The sequence below is a fragment of the Podarcis gaigeae genome (assembly GCF_964106915.1).
Source record: "Podarcis gaigeae genome assembly, chromosome: 6".
NCBI classification, from domain to species: Eukaryota; Metazoa; Chordata; class Lepidosauria; order Squamata; family Lacertidae; genus Podarcis; species Podarcis gaigeae.
The window spans coordinates 31,109,697-31,136,249 of record NC_139682.1 but is presented as its reverse complement, the minus strand read 5'-3'; the positions used below and the strand labels follow the sequence as shown (position 1 = coordinate 31,136,249).

Below are 26,553 nucleotides of genomic sequence, written 5' to 3'. Positions count from 1 at the left end.
GGCTAAAGGTTCCCACACTTGCTTTATCCACATGGTTAGAGTGAAAGACATGTTGCCATTGTGCTTTAAATAAAAGTGGTTTTCACTATGTTGCTGAGTTTTCCAGCATAATCTCACAATGTTACTTCGAGCTGGAAGCATCCTTAAACGGACTGTGCATTTGTGAAACCCGAAAGGGGGATTGGAAAAAAAAGTGCTTGTTTGCATAAGTTTGTTAGCCCTCGGAAAGGGCTAAGTTGTATTCTTAGAGCAGGTTTGAAAAGAAAGAAAAGAAAAAGAAAGGGATAACTAAAGCTGTTAGTTTGACAGGGTTATATGGTTGTTTAATTAGGAGCAGTGGTCCGTGCTAGAAGACATAATCTTATTAAGCCAGGGACAAACCTGCCAGCAAAGACCTATTTGGTCATACCCATCAGACTCCACTGAAACTTAGCAACTGCAATTAATCTCTCTGCGCAAGGAAGCCGAAGCTATAAAAGGGAATGTGTAGTATCTGCTAGGAAACTGCTGTGGGTAAAATGTTGTATGTGGGGCTGCACCCCACAACAATGAAACAATAGCAGTGAATGTTTATTTAGTGAAATGGTGGTCTGATCATACATCAAGATATCTGAAATACATGGCAGTTGGCACCAAGGCCCTTTGGATGAGGTGTAGGGCTCTTTAACAGCTTGCCAGAGATTTCACAATAGCCAGCAAAGGTTTATTTTGGCTTAACACAGCAGGGAAAATGTAAATTTAGGGCAGTATGCCACCCCAGAGGTGCAACCCACTCCAAAAAGCACACACAAAGAGCTCAAAGCTCTTTTTTTAAGTAAGTAAAAAATAACTTACGTTCCTTTTGCCTTGTTTATGGATTTTGGACACTGTTTTCTTAAATGTAGTAGATGAAAGTTTAGGGAAAGAAGCAAAGTTTTACTGGGGCATCAGTCTCAAATGACTAGATTTATGTCCAGGAAAAGATGCAAACACAGATGTCACAGTGTAGAGGGTCGTCTAGATCAGGGATTCCCAAACTGTGGTTTGCAAGTTTCTTTCAGGTGGTTCAGGGTGACTCTGAATTTGTGGTTGTGGTTCATCCATTAATATTTATATTGATTTTTATTGTTTCTTTTATTATGTTGTATTTTATGGTATTAAAATTTAAATTCTATGTAATTCTGTGTAATCAATCATGCAGCATCCAGCACAGTGCACAACACAGTTGCTACAGCACAAAGACCAATAATTAAGTAGTCCACCAAGATGCTCAGAAGTTTTTAAATGGTCCAAAGGGAAGAAAGTTCGACAGCCACTGATCTAGATTTTCCAGCTGAAATGCTAAATTAAGGGCAGCACCATTCAAAACAAGGTAAAAGGGCCTAGAGTGTCTTGTAAGCTTGCTATTACATTCCTCCTGCAGCTATCACAGTTCAGGGGAAGTATTCTGAATGTGTTGGAATCCCACAATCCGTACAGTCTGAAGTCATCTCTTCTGTTTAGAATTTGACTACTTAATGGAATAACAGAAGACTAATACAATGCAAAATCACGGAGGAACCCAACTTACTAGACTAATAAATTATTTTTCTTAATTATTTCTGAGTGTACAGGTATAGATAGAGAGTGCACCAGGAAGTCCTCTACTTTATACTCTTTGCTTAAATTACTGTTGCTCTGGGTATGTGTAGGTTCATAATTAAATCTGCTCTACAGCTGTTTGTCAGCCTATTTTTGTGGACCTTGGGCAAACCAGTTCTTCCTAGTCTATGGATGCACCACAAGAAATAAGATTCCTTATAAATATGAAAATTAGGCTGTGATTGCAGCCGTGTTGGCAGGACTGTCTCTTGTGCCAGGTGTGCATAAGGGCTAATTTCATCTTGCTGCTATGTATAGAAATACTTTGTTTGAACTCCAAGTGCAAAGGTTTTCGTTTGTTCTTCACAGGCAGCCCTGTGGTGCTAAACACTATTTCCAGAACAGCATGCAACAACACCTTGGGATCTAGTTATATTTCTGTAGATTATTTATAGAGTAAAAGGGCTTGTAAGGGTATTGGGTTATCTGTCTCATTCTTTGAGACAGATTAAACCATTCTTAATGCTAATCTAGCTTAATTGAAGGGTCCTGTTTTGTTGCCTCGATGGAAGAATCTTGTTCTTTTGCCCATCTGCCCTTTCCATAATGTTAAAGGTTTCCATAATGTTTAAGATTGGTTGTTGCCTTCTGCAATCTTAGCTTTTTTCTTTGACCTCAGCTATTATGGACGTTTTCTTTCTCCATGTTGCCTTCCCTCCAAGATGAATCTATACTGTGCCAAAGAAAAATCACACTAATGTTCCAAGTAAGATAGATATAATGTAAGGCTATGTACACACTAAAGCACACGACTTATCCCATAGAATGCTAGAAATGGCAGCGTGTTAAGGGTGCTAGGAATTGTAGCTTTGTGAAGAGTAAACTACATTTCCCAGAATTCTTTTAAAGGTGCTTTACGGAGTCTTACAATATCCTGTTTGCTTAAAGCTGATTGATTTGCATGTTTGAAAATGTAGAAGTCTTTTGTCTGAAATTTAGAGTTGAGCAATTGAATGGAAGAAAGGGTTGGCTAAGTGAAGGATCTATGTGAGGAATAAGCAGTTATGCTGCCTCAATACAGTCCCTTAAAAGGTCACCAAAAATAGCTTTTTGTTTATAAGCGAAGTCAGGCTTGGAATCTATAGCACCTGTGAATATAAAAGTTCCATGTGCCTATTTTGGGGGGACTTCCGTTCCTTTACATTTGATGTGCCCACACCAGACTTTCTTTGATGATTCAGAGAAAGGTGGTATGCTGAATTATGATGAGTGGCTAGGGACAACTACATCAGACAGCCACCATAGCTAGCAAACTTGTTGGCATCTGCCTGTCTCGGGAGACAAAGTAGAATGTGCTTTAGTTAACATTTAGGTACCCTAAGTGTGAGCTGGCCTCTTTTAATTTTATTCCCCTATATGATGAGATAGGAACAAGGAATTATGGGTGCTGTAGAAGAGAAGCAGTGGCATGGAATGTACCACTTGCACAGTGGACATCTGAAGGCAGCTCTGTTTAGGGAAGCTTTTCATATCTGAAGGACTATTGTATTTTAATATTTTGTTGGAAGCCGCCCAGAGGGGTATAAATAAATGATGATGATGTAGTGTATGCATGGAATTAACAGCATAACTGCTTCCGATATCAAACTAATTTCGGGTTCTTGGCATCTTTTTCATATTCCAAGTTAGTTTGGAAGATTCAGAGTCCTACAGTAGCTTCTTAAATCAGCAGATGGTTAGCATGAAAGAACCCTGTAAACATGATTCTAGTAAAATATATTCTAGTACTTCTCATAGTATATATTCTTGCTCTTTTTTTGATACCTATTCATTTGAGATCTGCCAAATTCTCCTCTCCTCCTTAACATCCTAAATACTACTATTATCCTCCCTGTTGTTACCCATTTTATATTATGTACATCTATGAAACTGCTATTGAATGTTAGAGCAGGTTACTATTGGCTGTTTGGAAGGATTATAAAAGTGAGTAATTTGCTGACTAACCAACCCCCACAAGAGAAACCCCTTATCATTTGTTAGTGGCCTCTGTAATTACCACGAAGTATACCGTATTTTTCGCCCTATAGGACGCACTTTTTCCGCTCCAAAAATGAAGGGGAAATCTGCCCTCATAGGCTTTCCCTACAGTCCTTGTGGACAGGAGATGTGTTAAAAGTACCATCACAGACCCTTGCTGCCTCCAAACCTTTATGATCTCAGAATCTCATATTACCAGAGTTTTGTCATAATTTGTGGTGGTTTGCGGAATCCAAGCCTTTCTTGACAAAGTGTAGGTCAGGCTTCCTCAACCTCGGCCCTCCAGATGTTTTTGGCCTACAACTCCCATGAAACCTAGCTAGCAGGACCAGTGGTCAGGGATGATGGGAATTGTAGTCTCAAAACATCTGGGGGGCTGAGGTTGAGGAAGCCTGGTGTAGGTTGATGCTGCATAGTTTTTATTCTCCAGAGTTCATTGTTGTACAGCAACTATCAGAGTTGGATGAGCCAGTGATCTGTAAGAAGGTTGGGTGAAATGGTGATGCCTGCTAAAGTGATAGCTGAACATTTAAAAGAGTGCACTCTCCCCTGTTCAGAGGTACCATATTTTTCGCCTTATAGGACACACTTTCCCCCCTCCAAAAATGAAGGGGAAATGTGTGTGCGTCCTATGGGGCAAATGCAGGCTTTCGCTGAAGCCTGGAGAGTGAGAGGGGTTGGTGCGCACCGACCCCTCTCGCTCTCCAGGCTTCAGGAAGCTATCCACAAGCCTTGGGAGCCTGCGGGAGTTCCCGCTGAGCTCCCCCGGCTTGCGCAGCGCTGCCTCTTATCCCGAAGCCCCGGCTTGCGCTCAGCAGTCGTGCCGGGGCTTCGGGTAGCTCTGCGCAAGCCGCAGGAGCCCTCCCCTGGCTTGCGCAGCGCTGCCTCTTATCCCGAAGCCACGGTGAGCTGAGCAGTCGTGCCGGCACTTCGGGTAGCTCTGCGCAAGCCGTGGGAGGGCTCCCCCTGCTTGCGCAGTGCTGCCTCTTATCCCGAAGCCCGGGCGCGCTCAGCAGTCACGCCGGGGCTTCGGGTAGCTCTGCGCAAGCCGCGGGAGGGCTTGCAGAGAGCAGCCTGTTCTGGGGGCTGGGGGCTGGGGTCGGGAGAAGCTCGGGCTTCCCCCGCCCCAGCCTCGTGCCTTGGGGAGGGGGAAATAAAATTGTTTTTCTTTATTTCCCCCCCAAAAAACTAGGTGCGCCTTATGGGCCGGTGCGCCCTATGGGGCGAAAAATACAGTAACTGAAAAGGGCCATATTTCATTTCCTCAGAATCAGAGCTGGCTAGCTATGGCTGCAACTGAATAGAACAGTAACTGTCTTGGCAAGTGGCCATTCAAGACACAGTCAGGAAATTCTAACGGATGCAGCATAACCTCAGCTGCTAACACTTTGTTGCCACTCACTTTCTTTTTACACAATGCATTTCCATTCCTTCTGGGATAGACTTGTTTGAAAACCAGTCAAGAGAGAAGTTATATTTCAGATGCTGTCCTTTGCAGCTGAGTTTTGGACTGCATAAAGTGCTGAATTGGACCCTAGGCATCCATACCCGGGACAATTCCCAGTAAATATTTAATAAGCAGATTATATGTGTGACTTAATAGAAACAAATGGAATGTGTTTGTTTTCCAGCCTGGCACTGAAATATGAAGACATTACTTAAACACACTTGTGCTTGGTTCTGTCTGAACTTAAACTAAGTGCCAGGGGTAGGGAGAATGGCTGGAAGGGGAGCAGAGACTGGCAATGAATTTATTGGCCCAGCACTATGCAGTGAGTGGAGCTTTGAATCTGTAAGAGAGAATATGACCATACTTTACTATCTCTTCATTTCGTGATGCAGCAACCCATAGAAAGAGTTTTGATAGCTTTCACTTGGAACTGTTGTGTTGCCTAGTGGGAATAATACATATGAAATTTAGGCTGTGTATAAGCCACATCTTCTAGTACTGCATAATTTAAGTTTTAAACTAGAAGCAGTGTCCAAAAAAATGAAGGTGAACAGATATGTGGGGGTTTGCATGATCTGCAGGGAAATGTTGTTTTGGACTGTGAACACCTGTGCTGTTCCAGCTAATCTCCTGGTCTGCAGTTTAGACTAATAAGGATCAGCACAGCAAGATTTGGCACAGTCCCTGTTGGCACATCATTGATATTGGGTTTGCTGAATAGGCACGGCTGACACCAAGGAAATCTTCTGGTTAGAAATGCCTTTAAGAAAGCTGGGAGGAATTGATCTGTGTTGTCCTTCACGTGATAATTGTAAATGTTATCCAGTCTCCTGATCACTGTTGCCTTGATATTTCTGTCATGTGAGTTGTTGAGAGAACGTCAATGGAAGCGGCATATTCTATAATAGAAAGGGAAGCTTTCCCATTATAGGTTTTAATTCAAAAGAACACAAAAAGAGCCTGCCAATGGCCCATCTAGTCCAGCATCCTGTTCTTACAGTGGCCAAACCTGCAATGGGAGAACTGCAAGCAGGACTTGAACACAACAGCTCTCAGACTTGGGATTCCCAGTAACTTGTATTCAGAGGCACCCTGCCTCTGACAGTGGAGATAGAATATAGCCATAATGGCTCGTAGCCTTTGATAGCCTAGATAGCTCAGTTGGTTAGATTGTGGTGCTGATAATGCCAAGTTGCAGGTTTGATCCCTGTATGGGACAACTGCATATTCTTGCATTGTTTGGGGTCTAGATGATTCTCAAGGTCCCTTCCAACTCTCTGACAGCTTTATCCTCCATAAGTTTGTCTAATCCTCTTTTAAAACCATCCAAGTTGATGGCCATCGCTGTTTCATGCGGGATCATGATCTGTAGTTTAGCTATGCACTGCATGAATAAATACTTTATTTTATCTGTCCCAAATCTTCCAACATTTATCTTCATTGGGTGTCCACAAGTTCTAGTCTTAGAAGAGAGGGAGAAAAACTTTTTTCTATCCACTTTCTTCACACTGCATTACTTTATAAATTTCTATGAGGTCATTTCTTGCTTGTCTTCTCCCTAAACCAAAAAGTCCCAAAATGCTATGATCTTTTTCATAGGGGAGTAACTCCACCCCCTTGATAATTTTGGTTGCCCTTTTCTGAACCTTTTCCAACTCTGCATTATCCCTTTTGAGGTAGGGCGATCAGAACTATACACAGTATTCCAAATACAGTCACGCCATAGATTTGTATGATGACATTATGATATTGGCAGGTTTTTTTTTGCTTCTCTCTGTTCCACCAGGTTCCTGTTATTCACACTATATCAATGCCATCCTCTAAGACCAAGCACTCTGGTTCACCCATCTTGGCTCAGAGGCTTCTAGCATTAGCATATAAACACTTGTTTACAGTCCCTCTCCAAATGTCCTTGGCACTTTCAATTTGATCTGTGGTGCTTTGTGTTGCCGGTTAACTCTGTTCAACAATCAAGCTGTGTTGTGCTTGCCTGCTGTGGGATAAAAAGTATTGCTCACCCCAACACATGTTTTTTCTTATCCTTCTCCTCCTCAGTTATCAAATGTGCTCTTGTTTGAAAATAGATCTGTTTTTCACAATAAAAATATCTGAAAACTGGATGCAGAATTAAACCCCAAGGTATTCCACCCGAGCCTTTAAAGTAGCAGTTTTACTTATGTGTTTGTGTCCTGCAATATAAACAATGACCGACTATGTTTAGATTGGTTTGTTTACGGCAAATGCTGAAGAAGCCCATAGTTTGAAAATGCTTTGCTAGACCTACACCTTGTGCCTTTCATTTGCCGATTTATTAACCTCTCTCTGTTTATGGAACAAACATTTATGTCACATTATTCAGTGCAGCTTTGTAAACAGATCTTTACTTTTTCATTTGGTTGGCCGTTTGGCTTCCTTTCTGTAGGTTAGCAGCATCAGGAAAATGGTTGTTCTTCCCCCTGTTCAAAAGTCACAATGTGCCTCTATTTGGATTTACAAAGTAATTGGAAGTTGAAGGAAACGTGTAATTTTGGATCCTTGTGGACTAAGCAGTTTTCTCCTTGTTGTTTGGCTTATCGCCAAAATCCTACACTATCCCAGAGTTGTAGTGATTTAGTTGAGTCACACTTAACAAGCTTGGACAGCTAATATGTTCAAGAGTGCTCGGCTTTGAGAGACAGAGGGAAACAACTGTGGATAGGGACAGCTGCAATCTGAGAGAGTTCCCGAAAAATGAAACTACATAAGTTGCAATGAAAACAACATTTATCTTTGTTTGATAGGTTTAATGACTAGTCTCTTGTGGACTTTGCTACCTGAAAAATAGCCAAATCCTTCCCAAAGTACACAAGTATTTGCAGGTTTTCAATGAGTTCTCTCTTTTGGCTCATAAAAGACTGGCAACTTCAAAATCCCAGAAAGAAAGAAAAAAGACAGAAGGCTATTATTTGCTGATAGCAGATGCTGAGGAATGTCACACAACATTTTGGTTTGTTCTGGGACTTGAATATGTAACTTCAGAGTCATAGTCCTTTAACTGGCTTGCTGCAGATTTTTACTCTGTTGAAGTTAAGTCTTCCAGAATGGAAAGTACATTTCCTGCAGTCCCAGGCCTTTGCATGGAGCATATGCAAAGTGGTTGTTTTGTTTGAAGATCTGTTTGGTAAATAGAGGGCTTTGGCAGGGAAGCAAACAACTGACTCTTTGGCATTTGGATAATGTGTGGGGTGATCAGGAGGGGAAAAAAGCTACAATAGTGTCCCTTGCAGAGCAACTGCAAATTAGACAGAGCCATGCTACAGTAAATAACCCATGCCTAGTTCATACTCTGCATTAAAAGAAACTCCAGACTTTATATTGGGAATCACTATTAGAATATACAAAGGATGGCAAGCTGGAAATAAAAGCTGTGTCTTCTAAACACCGGAGGCTTTTTTCCCAGGTTTACTTCCATAAATTTAAAGGTAGGTTTAAAAAACAAAAGCTGACACTGTCAATAATTAAAATCCTGCATCAAACTGTGTATGGCATTTTAGAACATAAGCAGCCCAGTTTGTAATGTTTATCGTTGATATAAGATGGCCGTAAAATCAGGTTTACTGCTCATTTTAAATTTATTTACCACACTTAAACCCCACATTTCCTCCAAGGATTCGAAGGCAGCGTATATAGTTTTCCCCCTCTGGTTTTTCCTCACAAAAAACCTGTAACGTAGCTTAGGAAGTAGTACTGTCTCACAGAGGCGGAGCTAGCTGCTCTGGCACCCGGAGTGGCACACATGCTGTGCACCCGGGGGCGTGGCGAGCATCCCAGGGGGCGCCTCCCACGGCGAGTGTACTGGGGGCGTGGCGGCAATGTCACCCCCCCTCAGGGATTACACCTAGGGCGGGTTGCACCCACCACACACCCCTTCCTCTGCCAGTGCTGTCTCAAGGTCACCAAGTGAGCTGCGTGCTTAGGAGGGAATTTCAGCCTGGGTCTTTCAGTCCTGGCCTAATACTCTAACCATTTGAAAGTTGTTTTTCACCTATAATGACTTTATCCAGCCCTGCCAATAGTTCAGGAAATATTTGTCCGTGATCTGGTCCTCCACCCAGGAGACGTATCACTTTTTAAGTCCCCCTGTTTCCATCCAGAGAACTCTTCCTTCATTATTTGAAAGTGAGTGAGCTTTGGCTTGAATATTCAGGGGTGCTAAATCTGTCTGGCCTTCTCTTATCTTGGGCAGTCATAGCACAGCATCTCTTGCCCATGTGCACACACCACGTACCTTTGCCTATTTTTTACTGGTCAAGTTCCCCATTTTTTCCAATCAAACTCCCTCCTGAAAACACTGGGAAAAAGGGGGTGGATTTTATTTCACAGTGATATCACAGCAACTTACATAATGCTTTTTACAAAAGTTACCAGGTTTATTATTATCATTATTTTATTTATTAATTGCTTTATACCACAAAGGTCTCAAAGTGACTTACAAAAGCCACATATATATCTCAGTGAGTTGAGTGCATGCTTTGCCGGCAAAAGAAGCCAAATTCAGGCCTGGTATCTCCTAGTAGGTTAGAAAAGCCCTGTCTCTGAAACTCGGGAGAGATCCAGCCAATCAGTGCAGACAATACTGAGCTAGGTGGACCAACAGTCCAATTTAATATATGGCAGCTTTCTGTTGTCTATGACTTGCCTGAAAAGCATGCACTCTCAGCTGTGTACCCTCATTTTGTCTCTGCAGCTAATAGCTTGTGTGTAGCCTAGTGGTAGCTTGCCTTGACATTTAAATGTGTGTTGCATTATGTATGGTGTTGTTAAGTCATATTTTTAGTGTACAGTGTTGCATTTATGCAAGGTGCATAACAGGTTTTGTAATGATGGATAAAATGCTGACGGTTGTTTCCTATAACGTCCCTACTTTTGTTCCCAACGGAGATGGCAATGGGTCCTGTGTTCACACTCCTTGTTGTTGTTCAGAGCACACGCTGCACTGTAATACAATCTGTGATGGTCAAAATAGTTTGCAGCTGTGTAGAGACTTGGAAGGTTTAACTAATTACACAAGCAGCTTGTCCAGCACAGAAAATCTATTTATAAAATTCAGTTGTATCCCTTACAGTCTCATTCACATTGCAGCTGAGTGACAGGGCCTGATGCCAAATCACCTGAGCAGTTTCTGAGGTTATGTCTGGATGGTTCCTAACCTGCTTGGCTAGGATTCCAAAAAAGCAGGCAATGGTCACTAGATGCTGCCCTCCATACAAACACTTGAAACATCAGCCAGCAGCACTGAAGAGAGGAGAGTTAAGAGGGAAATTATTTAAAACAGCAGCTCCAAATGACAAAGACCCAGATTGTCTAGATTCAAATAACAGCAACCTGCCTTGATCAGAGTCTCCTGAATGCTACTAAAGAATTATGGGCACATCTGTGTTCTCAAAATAAGGATATTGTTTGTGCATGATGAGTAGCATTTAGCAGCTGTTCACCTTCCAGCAGTTCAGAGGAGCGTGACAGCAGTGGAAGGACATCAAGCCCCTGGCCACTATCCAGTATTCCAGGAATTCTGATGGAACTTTATTTGCTTCAGTCAGACTCTGGCCTGTTACCTTTCCATTCAGTGCTGAGTCTCGCTTGCTGCTGTTGGGGGGGGGGGGAAGAGTTCTAAGCATACCTTCTCTGTTCCAGTTGAACTAGGACTCTGGACACATTCCTCAGAACTGGGCCAGGGAAATGAGCTTTGCCAGGGCCAGCGTGATATTTATATTTAATGTGCAGGAGTAAGAGTGAGAGAGTAAGATCCACAAAAACCCTTAGGAGATTCTGGATGAATAGACTAGGACCAGAAACTGGAGGGGTGTGGGAAGGTGTGGTCAGTGGGAGGCAGGATCAGGAACCACAAGGGCAATCCTTTCAAGATAAGAAGCAAAAGGGAGTTGGAGCCAAGGTCAGGAGACACAAAGGTCAGTTCATTTACGTGTGTGTGTGTGTGTGTGTGTGTGTGTGTGTGTGTTCTGTTGAGTTTCGCTGATCCCCCCCCCCCCCAAATCATCTCCCACAGAGGTGGTGGGAGGGGAGAGAAAGGAGACATTCTGCAGTTTGATGATAGTGGTTTTGTTCTTTGCCTAATCCCTTCTGGCAGCATGTTTCCTTTTCTGTAGAGCTTTTGCCCCCTTGTTTGGAAATTAGCGAATGGTAGAAATTTCATTTGCTAGGAAGGTAAGCTTCTCTGTACATGTCCCTATGTCTATAATGTGCGGAAAACTTGATGCTCAAATAATTCCTTCAGTGTAAATCCTGCTTATTCCAAAATTTGCTACTGGTGTTTCTGTTAAACCTTCTAGTAACACCTACCTGAAGAATCATAGTCATACAAAACACATGCTAAGGCCTCAGACAATAACAGTAATCTGAAAAAACTTTAGTATTGCATCAGCTCAAGGTTTTAATCGGCAGATGAAATTCCTTTAGTAGGCTCCCTGTCCCAGTTCTGGCTTCAAAAGGGGAGGCAGACAAAGATGGTCAGGCTGGCAAGCTTTGCTTTAAGTGATCTATTTTCCCTGCAGACACTATTTGGCATTGCACCTATTCTTTGGGCATAACACTGTGGCCTGCATTTTAGATTTGTTTGTTTTTAGTGGGTTTGTGGATGTGTGCATGTTCACCACTTTATATAGGAAATCAAACTCAGAGACCCTGGTCCTATTCAGCAGCACATTTGTATGACAAGGATGATCAGACACTAATTTGAGGGTTAGGCAGGCTGCAGGGTTCATAAGCCAGGAAAGGAAATCAGGCCAAAAGAGCCAGGACAAAAGGCAACAAGACCTTTCTCTCTTATCTCTTTCATCACCATGCAGCATCGTAGTTGTTGGTGTTCAGAGGTGCCATTGTGAAAATTCAACTTTTATTTTAGAAGAAATGTTGAAGGTCGGAGCCCAGAACTCTGAAGACAGGGAAGCACCTATGTATCAAAATGTACAAATATAAATATATCAGGATAATGAAGAACAAACTGATGTTTAAATGGAATTCTGTAATAAGCACTGGTACACATACTACTTTGGAGACATTCAGTGACATCAAAGTGAGGCAGATCCAATATAAGGCAGGAGAATCTAGAATCAGTAATTAAATAAAATAATGTTGGGCAAAAAGATTCCTGAATTGCAGGGGGTTGGATAACCCTTGTGGTACCTTCCAACTCTACAAATCTATAATTCTGTGAAATCCACAGTTTTCTGGGAACCCTTTTCAGTGTCCCAAATAATCAGCTACAGTTTAGTTAGGCAGGTAGAACAAGGCCCAGCAGTTGAGGAATGAAGCATTCTGAAATCATTAGAACTAGTGAAATATGTCCAAGTATAAAGATTCTGATTCTATCCCCCGCCCCCTAGGAAGCTGATTACATTAGCCTATGCTGACCACGTTAAAGGGACACAGCCTGAAATCCTATTCACACTTGGGATAAGCCTCACTGAACCCAATAGGATTTATTTCCAAGTAGCTACACATAAGATTGCACTCTGAAGCAGAGTGGTAGAGTGCATTGTACCACTTGCTGATAGTAGAAACCATTTCTTAATGTTTGCATTAAATACCTCGTGCAAGTAAAAGTGACTAGCATATTATTAAAAATGTTCACACAACCAAAAGTACTATATATTATGTATATGAAACCAATGGTCATTTCCCAAAGTTTTCTTGTGATCCAGGCTGGAAAGTATTTTCCTATAAATGTCTCTTTGAGGTATTGTAGCATATGCTGTATATTTTCTATTCTAATCTTCCCTGTGTTAAGCAAGAAAGGCCCAGGATATTAACTTTTACATTTCAATGAGAGTACAGCATTTCAAAAATCCAGCTCTGGAGCAGGTCCCAGGCTTTTTGAAGCCGTCAGCCCAGAGACATACCCTGGGGCTTCTAGAGCTTGTGCTCATAACAACATGCAATTAAACTAAGGATTGGTTGTTTGTGAATCTGGCTGCATTTCCCTCTGTTTTTCTTATTACTTAGGCTCTTGTGTGAATCCTGGTCTTCAAAAGTTGAAGGAGAGGTGCGTGTGAGGCAGTATGCTGTGTGCCTTACCTTGTAGAAAACCCCACTCCGCCCAAGAGCTTTCAGTTCAGAAGTTGATTAAAGGAGACAAGGACAGAAATCAGTGTATATTTTCAGTGCTTACTCTGCATAGTACTCACAGACCCCACAGAAAATATACACTTGTTTTCTGCACTTATGTCTTTTTGCAGTGTAGGACAAAGTAAAGGTAAAGGGACCCCTAACCATTAGGTCCAGTCGTGACCGACTCTGGGGTTGCGGCGCTCATCTCGCTTTACTGGCCAAGGGAGCCGGCGTACAGCTTCCAGGTCATGTGGCCAGCATGACTAAGCCGCTTCTGGCGAACCAGAGCAGCGCATGGAAACACCATTTACCTTCCCGCCAAAGCGGTACCTATTTATCTACTTGCACTTTGACGTGTTTTCGAACTGCTAGGTTGGCAGGAGCAGGGACCGAGCAACAGGAGCTCACCCCCATCGCGGGGATTCAAACCGCCAACCTTCTGATCGGCAAGTCCTAGGCTCTATGGTTTAACCCACAGCGGTAGGACAAAGTAGTTGTGTTTAATTAATTTATGCCTATTGGACACAGTATGTGGATATCTTACTGCAAATATACCCCTTAGTGCACTTCATTCAGTTATTCTGTAATCAGTGCTGCAGATAAGTTGTACAGTGGTACCTCTGGTTGTAGATGGGATCCGTTCCAGAGGTCTGGTTGGATCTCGAGGTTTCTGCAACCTGAGGACCGCTTCTGCGTATATGCGCGTGCGGCGAAACCCGTTAAAATACTTCTGGGTTTGTCATGTGCACATCCCAAAGTGTACATAACCAGAGGGTTACATAAACAGAGGTTGGACTGTATTGGTTATTCAGAGATGTAGAGTTTCATAGGAATAAGCTTCTGTATCGGTTTGCTTCGTGGGATCAAGGACACAGTTCTCCTTCATACATATTTTCTCCTTATGTGAAATAGGACTATTTTGCCTTACAATTGCCTTAGATAGCTGGGTATTGATTATAAATTTATTATTAATTATGATATCACCAGGCTGTACTTGTATGTAGTGTCTTTGCAGGCACATGTCTCAGATCTGTATGTGTGTTCACTCTACAGACATTTAGTATTGGAGATGACAGGAAGCTCTGAGGTGGGGCTGCTAAATGGCAGCCTGTGTCTAGCTAAATTATTTAGGGCAGCCCCCCAACAACTTAGCATATATATTTTACTGAGCAGAAGTTGGCATTGTCAAGGCCCATCATTGTGCTATTGTGATCACAGAACTAGGATGGGGAACCTGTGGTTCTCCAGAAGTTGTTGGACTCCAGTTCCCATCAACCATGATCCTCATGCCCAGTGGTCAAGGAAATGGAGTACAGTATCTGGAGGGCCATAGGTTCCCTGCCCCAGCATAGAGATTTCAGTCTCTCTGCGCAGTCCAGAACAACAATGGGAATGTAAATCTCTCCATTCCCAGAGAGAGAGAGAGAGAGAGTCCTTCTCCTGAGCTGCAGCTACAAATAAGCTGGGGCCAGAGGGGGAGGCCTTCAACACTACTTTTTCATGCCTGAATATATATCATAGACAGAAATAATATGTGCCGTATCCCTATTTGGGCAGGTCCTCAGTATGTCTGGGTTCGTGGGTCTGCCATGCCATGAGGCTCTTGTAGGGCTGGCTGAAGAAAGGTTGGCTACCCTTGTTCTAGTTAACAGTATTTATTCTATATTTTTGCAGAACAGGAATATATATATGCCTAACTAAACAGACTCTGGTGTATTTTGATGATACCTATTTACAAAGGCAACAGACACTTTGTGAAACTGGCTGCAGTTATATTTACCATGGTTTCTCTGTAATTTTCCTGACAATATGCATGATAAGTGTGGGCATAGATATAATTGCTTGCTTTAGGGGTTTCAAATTATAGCTTTTCCTTGTTTTGGCAGAAAATCCAGACAGAGAGTATCATGATGTTGGAAATAGAATTTGTTTTCCTCTAGGAACTGACCATAGCAGCTGGTAAAGTTGTATGGCGAAATAAAGTCTTCAGAGAGAGCACGAATTTGAAGACTTTCTTGGAGCAGCCTTTCTTAAATCTCAGTGTTCATATATTTATTGTTCCGCGAAAGGGACAAGACCTGACCAGGGGATCCAAATGAAAGCAGATGCAGGTTAGATGTTTTGCTATATTATATGGCAGCATATTTAGAACACTGCTAATATACTGGACGAGAGAATTGTGCCCTTACATCTTGTCTCTTACTAAGAGAATAAGCACCAGCGTTGGATCACAGTAAAGGATAAATGCTAGAAACTGAAAGACAGGTGTTCACTAGTTCCACCAGTTTGAAACATTATGGTACCTCAGGTTAAGTACTTAATTGGCTCCGGAAGTCCGTTCTTAAGCTGAAGTGCACTTTCCCATTGAAAGTAATGGAAAAGTGGATTGATCCGTTCCAGATGATGACAAACACCCCCTAAAACAGCAGTTTAACACAAATTTTACTGTCTAACGAGACCATTGATCTATAAAATGAAGGGAATAAACAATGTTCTGTACCATAAAATAAATAAGACAGTATTGTAGATGAAAAAATTAACATTTCCCCCCCTTACGTGCACTGATGATAATCATTGTTTGGATGAGGGGCTTTTATCCATTTCTGCAGTCACACAATCAACCAGTAGCTGAACTGGGCTCCACACGATCCCCAAAACAATGGCAGAAGGCAGAGTCCCCCAGAAGTCCCCCAAACGAAGGAGCAAAGCAGAGACAAAGGCACAGGGCAGACTCACATAAACACATCCCAGAATCCCTTGCAGAATCCCAAAATTTTCCACCTCCCCCCAGTGTAGGTGGGCTTAGCTGGCTAGGTGCCACCCATCTTGCTACAGATGGTGGGGGGGCAAGGGCTGGCGAAGGGCTTTTCGGCTCAGGCTCATCTTTGTTTTCTTAACAGCTTCACTGCTCTTGGTCTTCGTTAGATAATTGTTCCTTACCTAACTTTGGGGTTGGGATGCGACCTACTGGGCATCCTGCAGATGTCGGGGCCTGGTTCTTGGCATTCGTGGAGGCCTCCAAGAGCTCCATGGCTGGAGGCTGATCGCAGAGCCTCCATAGGTCCTGCGGATGTCTGGGCTTGGCTCCAGGCAGCGGCGAGGCCTCCGAGACCTGAAAAAACATAACTCGAGGCGTTCATAACCAGAGGTACCACTGTACTGTATAGCCTTGGAGTCTCAGCCACATTCTTTGGGAGCTTTATCACTTAGTGAAGCATTATAAGATTCTGCTCACCCCCCTTCCAATCTGTTAATTTGACTACTGTAATCTTTGAACCAGTGGTTTTTTTTATGCCTGTGTATTTTAAAAGACATTTTCATGTAAAAAAAAACCCTATTATCTCTGGCAATAAAACACAAAAGAACCTTCATTAGCTTCTTCCTAGGCAAGACTATGTCTCCAAAATAGTACTATCTAGATTTCTAGGTTCTCTCATTTTAAATGTTTTTCTTACGTTAGTCCTGATTTCCCCTTCATTATAGGGTTGGGTTTTTTAGGAACTTGGGTTGACTGCAAAGGTTAGATGTCTAATTTAGGAACCCATCTTTAGATGTTAATCCATCTGTAGCTCTTCATTTGTTTTACAACAGCCTGTTCCCAAAAAAGCAAATCTGGATGTATGTGTGCACCCTTTTTACTTCCCAACCCACTATACTGCTTGTTACTTACTTGAGGATGTTGTAGAAGCTATATTGTATAGCACTGTTTGTAGTAAATTTTGTTTGCAGATCTTCTTACATTTCTGCTGCCATGTGGGTATCTGCTTAAAATACTTCTGAAATAGAAGTCTACTGTGCTTCTCTGATGGGACTATATTGTGTATTTAAACCAAAACAACTGAGTGTGAGATGAAGAGAATGGAGAAGTATAGCTAGGTTTGCACATCCTCGATATCACCGAAACATTTTCAAAATACGTAGGATACACTGAAAAGCCACAAATGCCATTGAGGTTTCTCGTAAGAATAACAATTGCCCTGCTGCATCAAATGGGAGATTTGTCTGTTGTTATTACCATCATTTTCTATATTTATATAATACTGGCTCTCTGGACTGCACACAATATTAAAAAACAACACTATCTTATAAAAATACAATTAGCAGCATAAAATACTTCCATCAGAAAGAAGCGTAAAGACAGCTGACAAAAAAGACACAGAACACCAAGCATGATTCATAACAATAAGGCTTTTGTGTTTGAGGGGGGAGGTGACAATTTCAGCACCAGGGCACCACCACCAAGAAGGCCCTCATCTCAGTACTCGCTCATTTTTACTTCACTTGGGAAGTGCTTCTGGAACAGAACCTAAAGAGGATCTCATGATGTGGATTAAAAAAATGGTATTTCAGGTATCCTAGTCCCAAATTCTTAAGGGCTTTTAAGGCGGAAACCAGCACTTTAATCTAGAGCAGTTAGTGAAGCACTGGCGTCATATGATCACATAGCCCAGGCCCAGTTAACAATCTCACAGTTTGGTTTGGGCCAGCTGCACTTTCCAGACAGTGTCCAAAGTGGCCTCATGCAGAGCACATTCCTAGTCTGCATTCTGTTTCCAAAGCAACCATCCAAATGCTTCTTGAACCTTGCAAGCAAGGCTTCAAGTCACTGGTTACCCTTTGTTAATCCATAGATTGCAACTTGCTGTTGGCATGGCAGTGCAAAGGACAATTTTTTAATTTGTAGCAAAAGTGTGTCAGAACTAACCTACTGGGTATGCGTTTCTGAAACATTCCATTTCATAAATACTGTACAAGCAGCTATTGTAGAAACAGCAAATAAACCTCTGGCATATCAGCATTTTTATTTAATTTCCCTTGTGATTTTAGAGCAGTCCATCTTGAGCACACCATTCATGGTCCTTGGATTACTGTTTAAGAATTACAGGTACTGGTGTATTGCACGTGTTATTTTACCTTATTTGCAAGGGACAAAGCAGAATGTTTCCTTCTTATAATCAGTTGTCTGTACAGAGTTCACCTACAAAAGCAAATCCATAAGCATTCTGAAGGGTTACAAACACAGCTGCTGAAACCTTGGAATTCTTGGTTGCAAGTAAAAAATAGGTATAAAAAGAAAATTCCTGGATGCCAAAAGCAAAGTTTGGGGCAAGTACTCTTTGGTGAGAGAACCCCAACAGAGATTAAAAATCACAAAATATGCAGCAAAGTAAAGCATGGAAGTATAGGTTGTTAGACCTTTAAAATACGCCCTTCCAATATCCTTCCAAAGTTTTGATTTTCCCCAGCAAAAGACCATATGGTAAGTTAAAAATGATAAACTTACAAACTCCCCAAAGGTCAGATTCATGTGCTTTTCTATACAGAATCAGAATAAGTTGCACAGGCAGGAAAACTTGACTTGGTTTCAGTGGTGAGAGAGCCATGCAGCCTGAGCTTGGAACAACCAGCTCAGACCTCCTCGCATGTTGAGCTTCTCAGGTAGACTAAAAGGGAACAAAGGCTTGATTATAGTACCTTCCAGGGTGAGCTCAGCCTCACAGGACAGCTTACTCCTGTATGGCTTTAACCTGTTCATGCATTAATTAGACTTAAGCATGTTTGTTATATGAGGCTGGTTATCCCACAGGAATGATGTACAGTGATGAAGGGAGAAGCTGATAAGTTTGCAACGCATGGCTTAGCAGGCTTTGTTTCCAAATTGTCCTGTTTTTTCTCATGAGCAACGAGAAGCTTGCAGCTGTAAGCTAAATCCGGTATTTAGATTAGCTGGAGAATTGAAAACAATAGGCTCACCTTTTTATTTCTCTTCTGCAAAATAACTTCTAAAGCAATATATTCACCTTAAAGGATCTCTTAAGGTGGGAGACAGCTTCATCCATGAGAGGCACTTCAAGGTACTTTAATGAGTATTCCCACTCTACCAATCTCTGTTAAGACACAAATAAGTAAATGTGAATCTTAATTAAGTCACTGTCTCATCTGCAAAACTTAAGTGACAAAGCCTTCATTTTTATCCTTCTAAGCCAGGCTTTGTTTGAACTGCTCTTTATTTTCCAAATGTTTGCATTTAGCACACATATTGCCCCACTGGTGTGGTAAGTCATTAACAAGGAATGCTTATGTTTGCTAGGTGACGTATCATGTTGTATCTAGCTTTTTCATATACCATCTGCAGGCTCTCAATCAAGAGTATATTTAAGTAAAGGAAAAGCTTTTTCATTTACTAAAAGGAGGACATAATTGGAACAAGAACAAGAATAATTACTAAATTGGAAGCACTTGGTTTGGTGTGGTGTGTAGGGGGCATATCCAGATGTTAATATTTTTGATTTTAAGAATAATTAACATGAATGTGTGAATTGCCTAGAAAGTGACGAGCACATTGCTTTCTGGATCTATTAAAAGTGTGGAGCACATTCTCAACTAAAATGAGTTAAAGAGACCTGCCTTTGAGTAACCACATCACTCTTTTGTTCTGCTTATAGAGCTACCTAAATCCTAGTTGTAAAGTGGAGAAATATTCAAAGCTGGTTGAGAAGTTCTTTTGCACTCCCTCTTTGCAGTTCATCTGGCAGTTCAACGTGCTTGAACAATGTGATTTGTAATCCAGGAGCTTGTGGATCTTGGCCCACAACATTACTGTTCTCTGAGGCTCTGAGAATACTTACTGAGACGCCTTGCTCACATTACGCAACTTGTGCAAATTAAAATGCCAGGTGGACATTCACAAGTGCAGAAGAAGGTGGCCCCAATCTGAATTGGGTCTCACTCTTCAAATAACCTCCGGCTCTCATCAAACCTGGATCATACAAAGTTGGCATGCTTTGATCAAATGCCTGAGTGCCATTGGGTGTTATATTTTGTTTTTGTCTTGCTCAGGAAGTTCCCCAGTAGCAAACTGTCCAGAGCTGTGGTTTATTTTGACAGGCTGTAGCTTAGTGGAAAGAATTTTTATATTTATGAATGCAGAGGAAATGCCTGAGATCTATAAAACAACACAGAGAAAAGAGACAGTACAAATGGCTGTTTGGCTTGTGATGTAACAGAAGTTTGATTCAGGAACCAAATTAATCAATAACCCAACTCCTTCAATTAATAGACAAGCTTGTTACTAAGTTACTGAATGAGAGGGGAATTTGACAGTTTGCCCCATAAAATACTGAGCACTGGATAAAGAAAGATTTTATTCTAATTTATTTAGTATTCCTATATTTTATTTTAAAAGGAAGTCTTAATGCACTAACGTTCATAGTGCCTTATGCATTTAGGGACAGGTTACATATTTTGTCATGATTTTGCCTTCGTTTCAATTTCTGTTGTTACTAATGCAATGGTAACTGCCTTTGGGTGTACCAAGATAAATGTTTGTTTCTCAGCTAGAGTAATTATATATTGGTGTGCAAAGAATGCTTAGGCGGAAACTGCAGAGAACAGCTGGCCCTGAATTATGTTGTATTAAGCATTTTCCCTGAACTTATTTTCTGATCTAAACATGTTTAATCTTTAGAATGTATGAAATGCTTTCTGTGATTTCCTTTCCTTTCTTTCCTCATACATGACCTTGTTTATGAAGGTCTTTTAGCCATTTCTAGCTTTATCAGAAATAGCTGGGATGAGGAAGAAGAGTTGCCGCCATTCATGCTCATCCTACAAATTCCCCTTCCCCTTCCTCACACAGCAAAGTCAGGGCTTTGAAAGAGTAAGGAGCAGCGGCACTTTAGGGAAATTTAGGGAAGTACAGAGAGTCACAATAATATTTTATTGTTCTCTTGGTTTTTTAATGATGGGAAGGAAAACCTAAATCCTGAAGGTAAGTTAAGCACAGTTTAGATCATTAAATAAAATTTATGTGGCCTAAAACACTTTTCTTACACCCAGATGTTTGGCAGAAGTTGCTTTACGACTTTGTAACTTGTGGCCCATGACCATGTCCATTTTATAAAGTAGTGGCTGTCTTCTATAAATATTCACATTTTTATTACTTGGGTGGAATCTACACATGCATAAAAAATGCTGTGAATTTTTTTAAAAAAAAACATTTTGGAAAATATGTTGAATTTTGCATAGCTCACTTTCGCCATCTAGTGTTGCATTTATATATTGCACTTTACAACCCATTTAAAACGTTTTATTTGCAGCTGTGTAACTTGAGTCCTTAGTTTCCAGATGTGGTTCCTTGCCCTGAATATGTCTTCAAAGTTTGCTTTAATAAGCTAGGATCAAACTGGTTTCAGATTCTGAAACTATCTTCTCTAAGAACAAATCACAACTCTCCAACGTTCAGCTGTAAGATGGAACTGTGATTTGTTTTTAAAGTGAAAGCATGAAAGGGGGAGAGTGGAAGAAAGCTGAGTGATACTGAGGCTCATTGCAACTTGCTCCCAAATCATATAAACCATGGTTTATGTGATTGTCTGTACCAGCCCAGAAGATCAGTTCCAGTCATACGAGTCATCTTTGTATATGATCAGTCAAGGTTATTAACATATGAGTACTATTTTGAACAAAACTAGCAAGAAGAATTGTAGAAGACTTCCCTGCAATACATTTTAACCATGGGAGTGACCTGGTGCAGTACTATTTCTGAATACTATTACTTAAATTGAAAGCTCCTCTTTTGTTTCCTCTCTCTTCTGTGTTAAGCTGCATGAGTTAGAATGAGGAACATGCAAATTTCTTTCCAATGAACGTTCTTGAAACAGTTCTGATAAATCCATAGATTTCTTTATATTACATCATACTGTACTATCTTTTGACAGGGTTGGGATTTAGATTGCAACTTCATCGCTCGGGCACGCTATCTGAAAGCCTATAGATTTCTTTACAGTTTAGGTGCTTATTTCTCATTCTCTCAGACTCTTGCCAGCAATTTTCTTTGTTTTGTCTTTAATGGTAGTGGAATTGTGTGTTTTTGTGAGCAATTGCAGTACATTGTCTAAGGCTATAATCCAGTGTGCACACTTGGGAGTAAGCTTCACTAAGTACAGTGGAATTACTGGCAAGGAAACATGTATAGGATTGGAGTTCATAGCTTTTCAGTTTGTCATCTTTTCAAACTTAGAGCACAAACCTAACCATATCTTTTCAGAAGGAAGTCATATTGAATTCAATAGGGCTAACTCACAGGGAAGTAGGATTGTTACCTTAGATTGTTAGATTCCAGTGCAGGTTTCCTATTCCTTATGTTCTTCTTTACACATACAGTGGACCTCAGGATGTGAACGGGATCTGTTCCGGAGCCCCGTTTGCATCCCGAACGGAACGCAAGACGCGACGTCGCATCTGTGCGTGTGTGGGTCGCGTTTTGCCGCTTCCACGCATGCGCGTGATGTCATTTTGCACGTCTGCACATGCGCAAGCGGCGAAACCCGGAAGTAACCCACTCCATTACTTCCGGGTTGCCGAGGAGCGCAACTCGAACGCTCTCAACCCGAAGCTCATTCAACTCGAGGTATGACTGTACATACACCTGGAGGGGGGGAAAGAAAGAATACATAAGATATATGCTCGCCCACGATACCTAGCCCCACCCCTTCCCTGCTGACAAAATCAGCAGCCCCCTCCCTTTGGAGCTCGCCAAATAAGCTACCCATAGAGCTTGCCACCTATCTGCCTCAGTCTCCCTTCTCCACTAAACTTCTCCTTGCCCTCCGATGCTGCTTTGATGACCCAGCAGCTCTCAGAAGGCTGTTATAACGCTGTTGTTTGCTGAGCCAGCTATTGGTAGCCAAGCAAACTGTGTGATGACAGCCATCCCTTTTTATTATATGTAAGGTTTTGTGTATGTATACACACACATGCACACACAAAAATAAAATATGGTTTGTCATGACCCTTGTTAAATGTTTCATTGTTTTTAACCTGTGGACACGGAAGTGAATGTTGGCCACCAACTAAACCCTTGTGTTAGAACTGCCTCTGCGGTCAAAGGTTAATGCAGCCAGGAGAGGAAAACAAGCTATAGTTAGCAACAATGCAAACAAACTTATGGATGAATGCCATTGGAATAGTTTTTGAAGTTGCTTTCTATAGCATACCCCCCTAGCTGCAAATATTCCATCCTCCCTCTTTCCCAGGAAATAACAATGCTTCAAATGACAGGTTTTGTTTTTAGAACCAAATTCTTGCCAGTTTTGCTCCTGGCCAGAGCACAATGTTGTGTCTCAAATTGTTTCATCACATAACCATTATATGCTTGCCATTTTTTCATTTTTAGGTAGAGGTAGTTTAATTTTTTTTTGTCCTTTCTGCACATTACTCTTTAATTGTGAACATTTTGTTTAAAACCTTTGAAGTAGATCTCCCTCTGAAAGCACAAGTTTTTGCTATTCAGTCAAGGTGCATGCTTTTGTCAGGTCCTCAACCAAGAGTTTGAACAGCATTAACCTTTTGTTTTCCTCAGTCTTAATTGCAGTAACACAGGTAGGTGTGGGGCTGCCACACATCTGTTGAATAGTGATGGGGATGAATTGAGCAATCCACTATTTTTTTTTGAAATATATATTTTAATCCAAAATATCCTGTTAAATTTTATAGCTCCAGATCTTACACTCTACAATTATTTTCATTTTAGGACATGACACGCACCTTGTTCTAGCTTAGTTATAGGTATGGAGAATCAAAACATATGTTTCCTGACAAAGTTTAGGAATCTATTTACATTGCTTCCCCTGCTTGACCTCAGTCCCAACACCTCAGGTTTTGTTTTTTATCTCTTCATTTTTGTGTATATAAGCATTCTCTGGGTTTTATATTCCAAAGCTGTTGCTTTTAAGATTTTTTTACTCTGCTCTTCAGAACAGCTTACATATATAAGTTCAGTAAACAAGACAGTTTAGGCTTACAGTCAAAATGACTCAACACAAAAGGAAGACATTTGGAGGGAAGAGGAAAAAAGCAAACTTAGCCACCAGTTATTAAATTTACAAAATTATTCTAAGAGCCAGTTTGAACACAAATAATCCAGAGGGAGAATAAACAAAACGCAGTTGGTCTTTGTCCTGTTTCCTCCCTCTCTCTGCTGCATCTAGATGGACTGGCATTACCAGATTATTTCTCATCGCTGACTAGTTCTCCTTTCCCATCAAAATCTGTCCAAGCTACACTTTTATTTATTCATTTTAAATAATAGGTAGAAATACATGATAACTAACTGAAATGAATGTCTTTAAAGTTATACTTTACAAATGGACTCGAGGAAAAAACCAGGCCATTTCCCCCAAGATGTTAGAGGCTGATTACAGCCCTTCTCTGAGATGAACTAATGAAATGTGATACCATTTTTCTTCTAACCATTTTTTATTCATATAGTGTATGAGATTTTCAATGCTTGGCTTAGAAAAACAAGAGATTAGTGCAGCAAATAGAATACTGTTTTGGACAATATATTAAATAGCAGATACAGTTAATTGTATGGGGTTAGATTTCACCTGGGAATTGACCGTGCATTTTTGGCCTATGCAGATGGTCTAGTAGGGGACTTATGTCGCACTTCTCAGCGTGATTGTTGGAATTTTACATCTGTGAAGACGGTTTTCCATCGATTACCTCTCCTGCCCTGGTGTGCTTGGCTCTCTTGATAGGTTGTAAACGCCATAAACATGATAAATTTGAATCCTAGGTTGTTAACATCCCCTTAAAATACTAGTGTTTTGTATGATTATTTTGCAAAAGCGTAATTCAAACTATAGTTTGACCTGTCACAACACAGTACTGTGCAGCAGTGCACTGACTTGGCGAGGTGGTAATGGATAGTAATTCGTCAATGGTGTGTCTCTGGGTACTCCCATCAAAGTTTTTTATCCCCCTTCTTTTCACTGCTTTTGTTGTTGGTAGATTAGAATATAGGCATCCTTTGCTATTGTTGAGCAACTAAAATAAACGAGAAATATTCTAAAAATCAGAGGAAAGTTGGAAATGGCTATCCTGCTTTGCTTACTCTTAAAAGGCTTCACAGAATGTGAGACAAATTGTTCTTGTGCTCTTTTATAATCGTCTGATTCTTTGTAACTCTTCCGAGTTGGAAAACCAGCACCACAGGCATAAGTAGCAGACTCTGTGCTGCTTTCTTTTTTTTAAAAAAAAAATCAAAGAGCAAGGACAGTAAAACTAAATTAGGTGCTTATATTTTGTTTTCTTTTTCTCCTCATGATTTCTGACATTCGTCTTTTCACATTTTTCCAATTGGCAAGACTTGAAGGAGGTCAGAAAAGGGAGAAATGATGAGGTCATTTTGAGATATTACTGAATCCTCTGTGAGTTCTCATTGTGCTTTGGTTCCTTTCCAGCACTGCGAGTTTGTACTTGTAACTTGGAAAATCTTTGGCCTAGTTCTCACAAACTAACGATAAAGAGGTAAACCTGTGTCCTAGACTGTACTGCTTTAGCCGCCAGTTGAGGACTAACAGGACTGAATGTTTATTCAAACAAAATAATTCCCTGCATGATAGACTGAATAAAATTAACTGTTTAGTTTACAAATGTACATCTACTTGTATCTACATTGTGATGTTGCTGTATCATGTAATGTTCTTATTAGAAACTATCATCTATCTATCTATCTATCTATCTATCTATCTATCTATCTAATCTATCTAGAAATCATCCGCAGATAGAAAGCTAACCTAAGAGACAGAAGGCTAAGCTATAACCCCTAGTCAATGTGAGAAGGAGTCATCCATTATTACATTTCCTCCTTTGGCTGCCTCATGTTTTCTTTAATATAGATGAAATTGCCCTCAGAACTTGGTTTGGGGCAGAGGATGGTCTTAATAAACAATATTCACCACCAGCAATTCTGGGGTTCACCTAAGATGCTCTTCTCAACTGACTTGACTGGAATCATTCACTAGGCTATAAATCTTCTGCTGCAGTAGCTAAGATCCAAAGATCTGTTTAGGATTATGCAAAATCTTTTTTCCCCTTTTAAAGATTTGTCCCACATATGCTTTTTGAAATTGTCTTTAGTCGGGGGGTGGGGGAATCACTACTATTCAGAAATATCAATACTAACATTGCTTGCCTTACTTCATGTTCACAGAACTAGTTTTACAGTACTTCAGATTGTGGCCATTGGATGGAACTTCCCACAGCTATCATGAACACCAATGGTCAGCTAGCCACCTGCTCCATATTATACAGCTGTGAGGAAAGAAACATATGGGCACAGTGCCATGTATATACTGTGTGCTGTTTAGTGTGCCAACCTGCTTCCATACGGATCTGTTTCCTCTCCCACACAGACATCTGGTATCCCTGCATCCGTACTCCATGTGTCACAAGATTGGGTAGATTGGTTGAGAAGCAGTCATATGCAGTGCTGTGTCTCAGCCATAAGATTGGGCCTCATGATCTGCTGGGTCAAAAAAGTGTATGAACACTCTGCGCCTTATGACTGTCTAAAGGGGAAGTGGTGCAGGTAGATATGGGGAAGTTTTTAC

At 41.1% G+C, this 26,553-nt stretch overlaps 1 protein-coding gene across 10 annotated transcripts in view; it reads left to right on the top strand.

The window, feature by feature from the left end:
* The window catches only part of LOC310848024 (rho GTPase-activating protein 39-like), an 83,121-nt gene that overhangs the window by 18,722 nt on the left and 37,846 nt on the right, over positions 1–26,553 (top strand). The window contains exons 1-2 of one of the 10 annotated variants that reach the window (XM_083746473.1): positions 10,645–10,995; positions 13,049–13,088. The exons of 5 other annotated variants lie outside the window; for them this stretch is intronic. In XM_083746473.1, the coding sequence (XP_083602599.1) occupies positions 10,803–10,995; positions 13,049–13,088 (233 nt within the window). In that variant the 5' untranslated portion in view covers positions 10,645–10,802. Of the gene's footprint in view, positions 1–10,629; positions 10,996–13,048; positions 13,089–26,553 lie in introns of those variants that run through there. 4 more of the 10 variants (XM_083746471.1, XM_083746477.1, XM_083746475.1 and 1 more) reach the window with 4 other exon arrangements.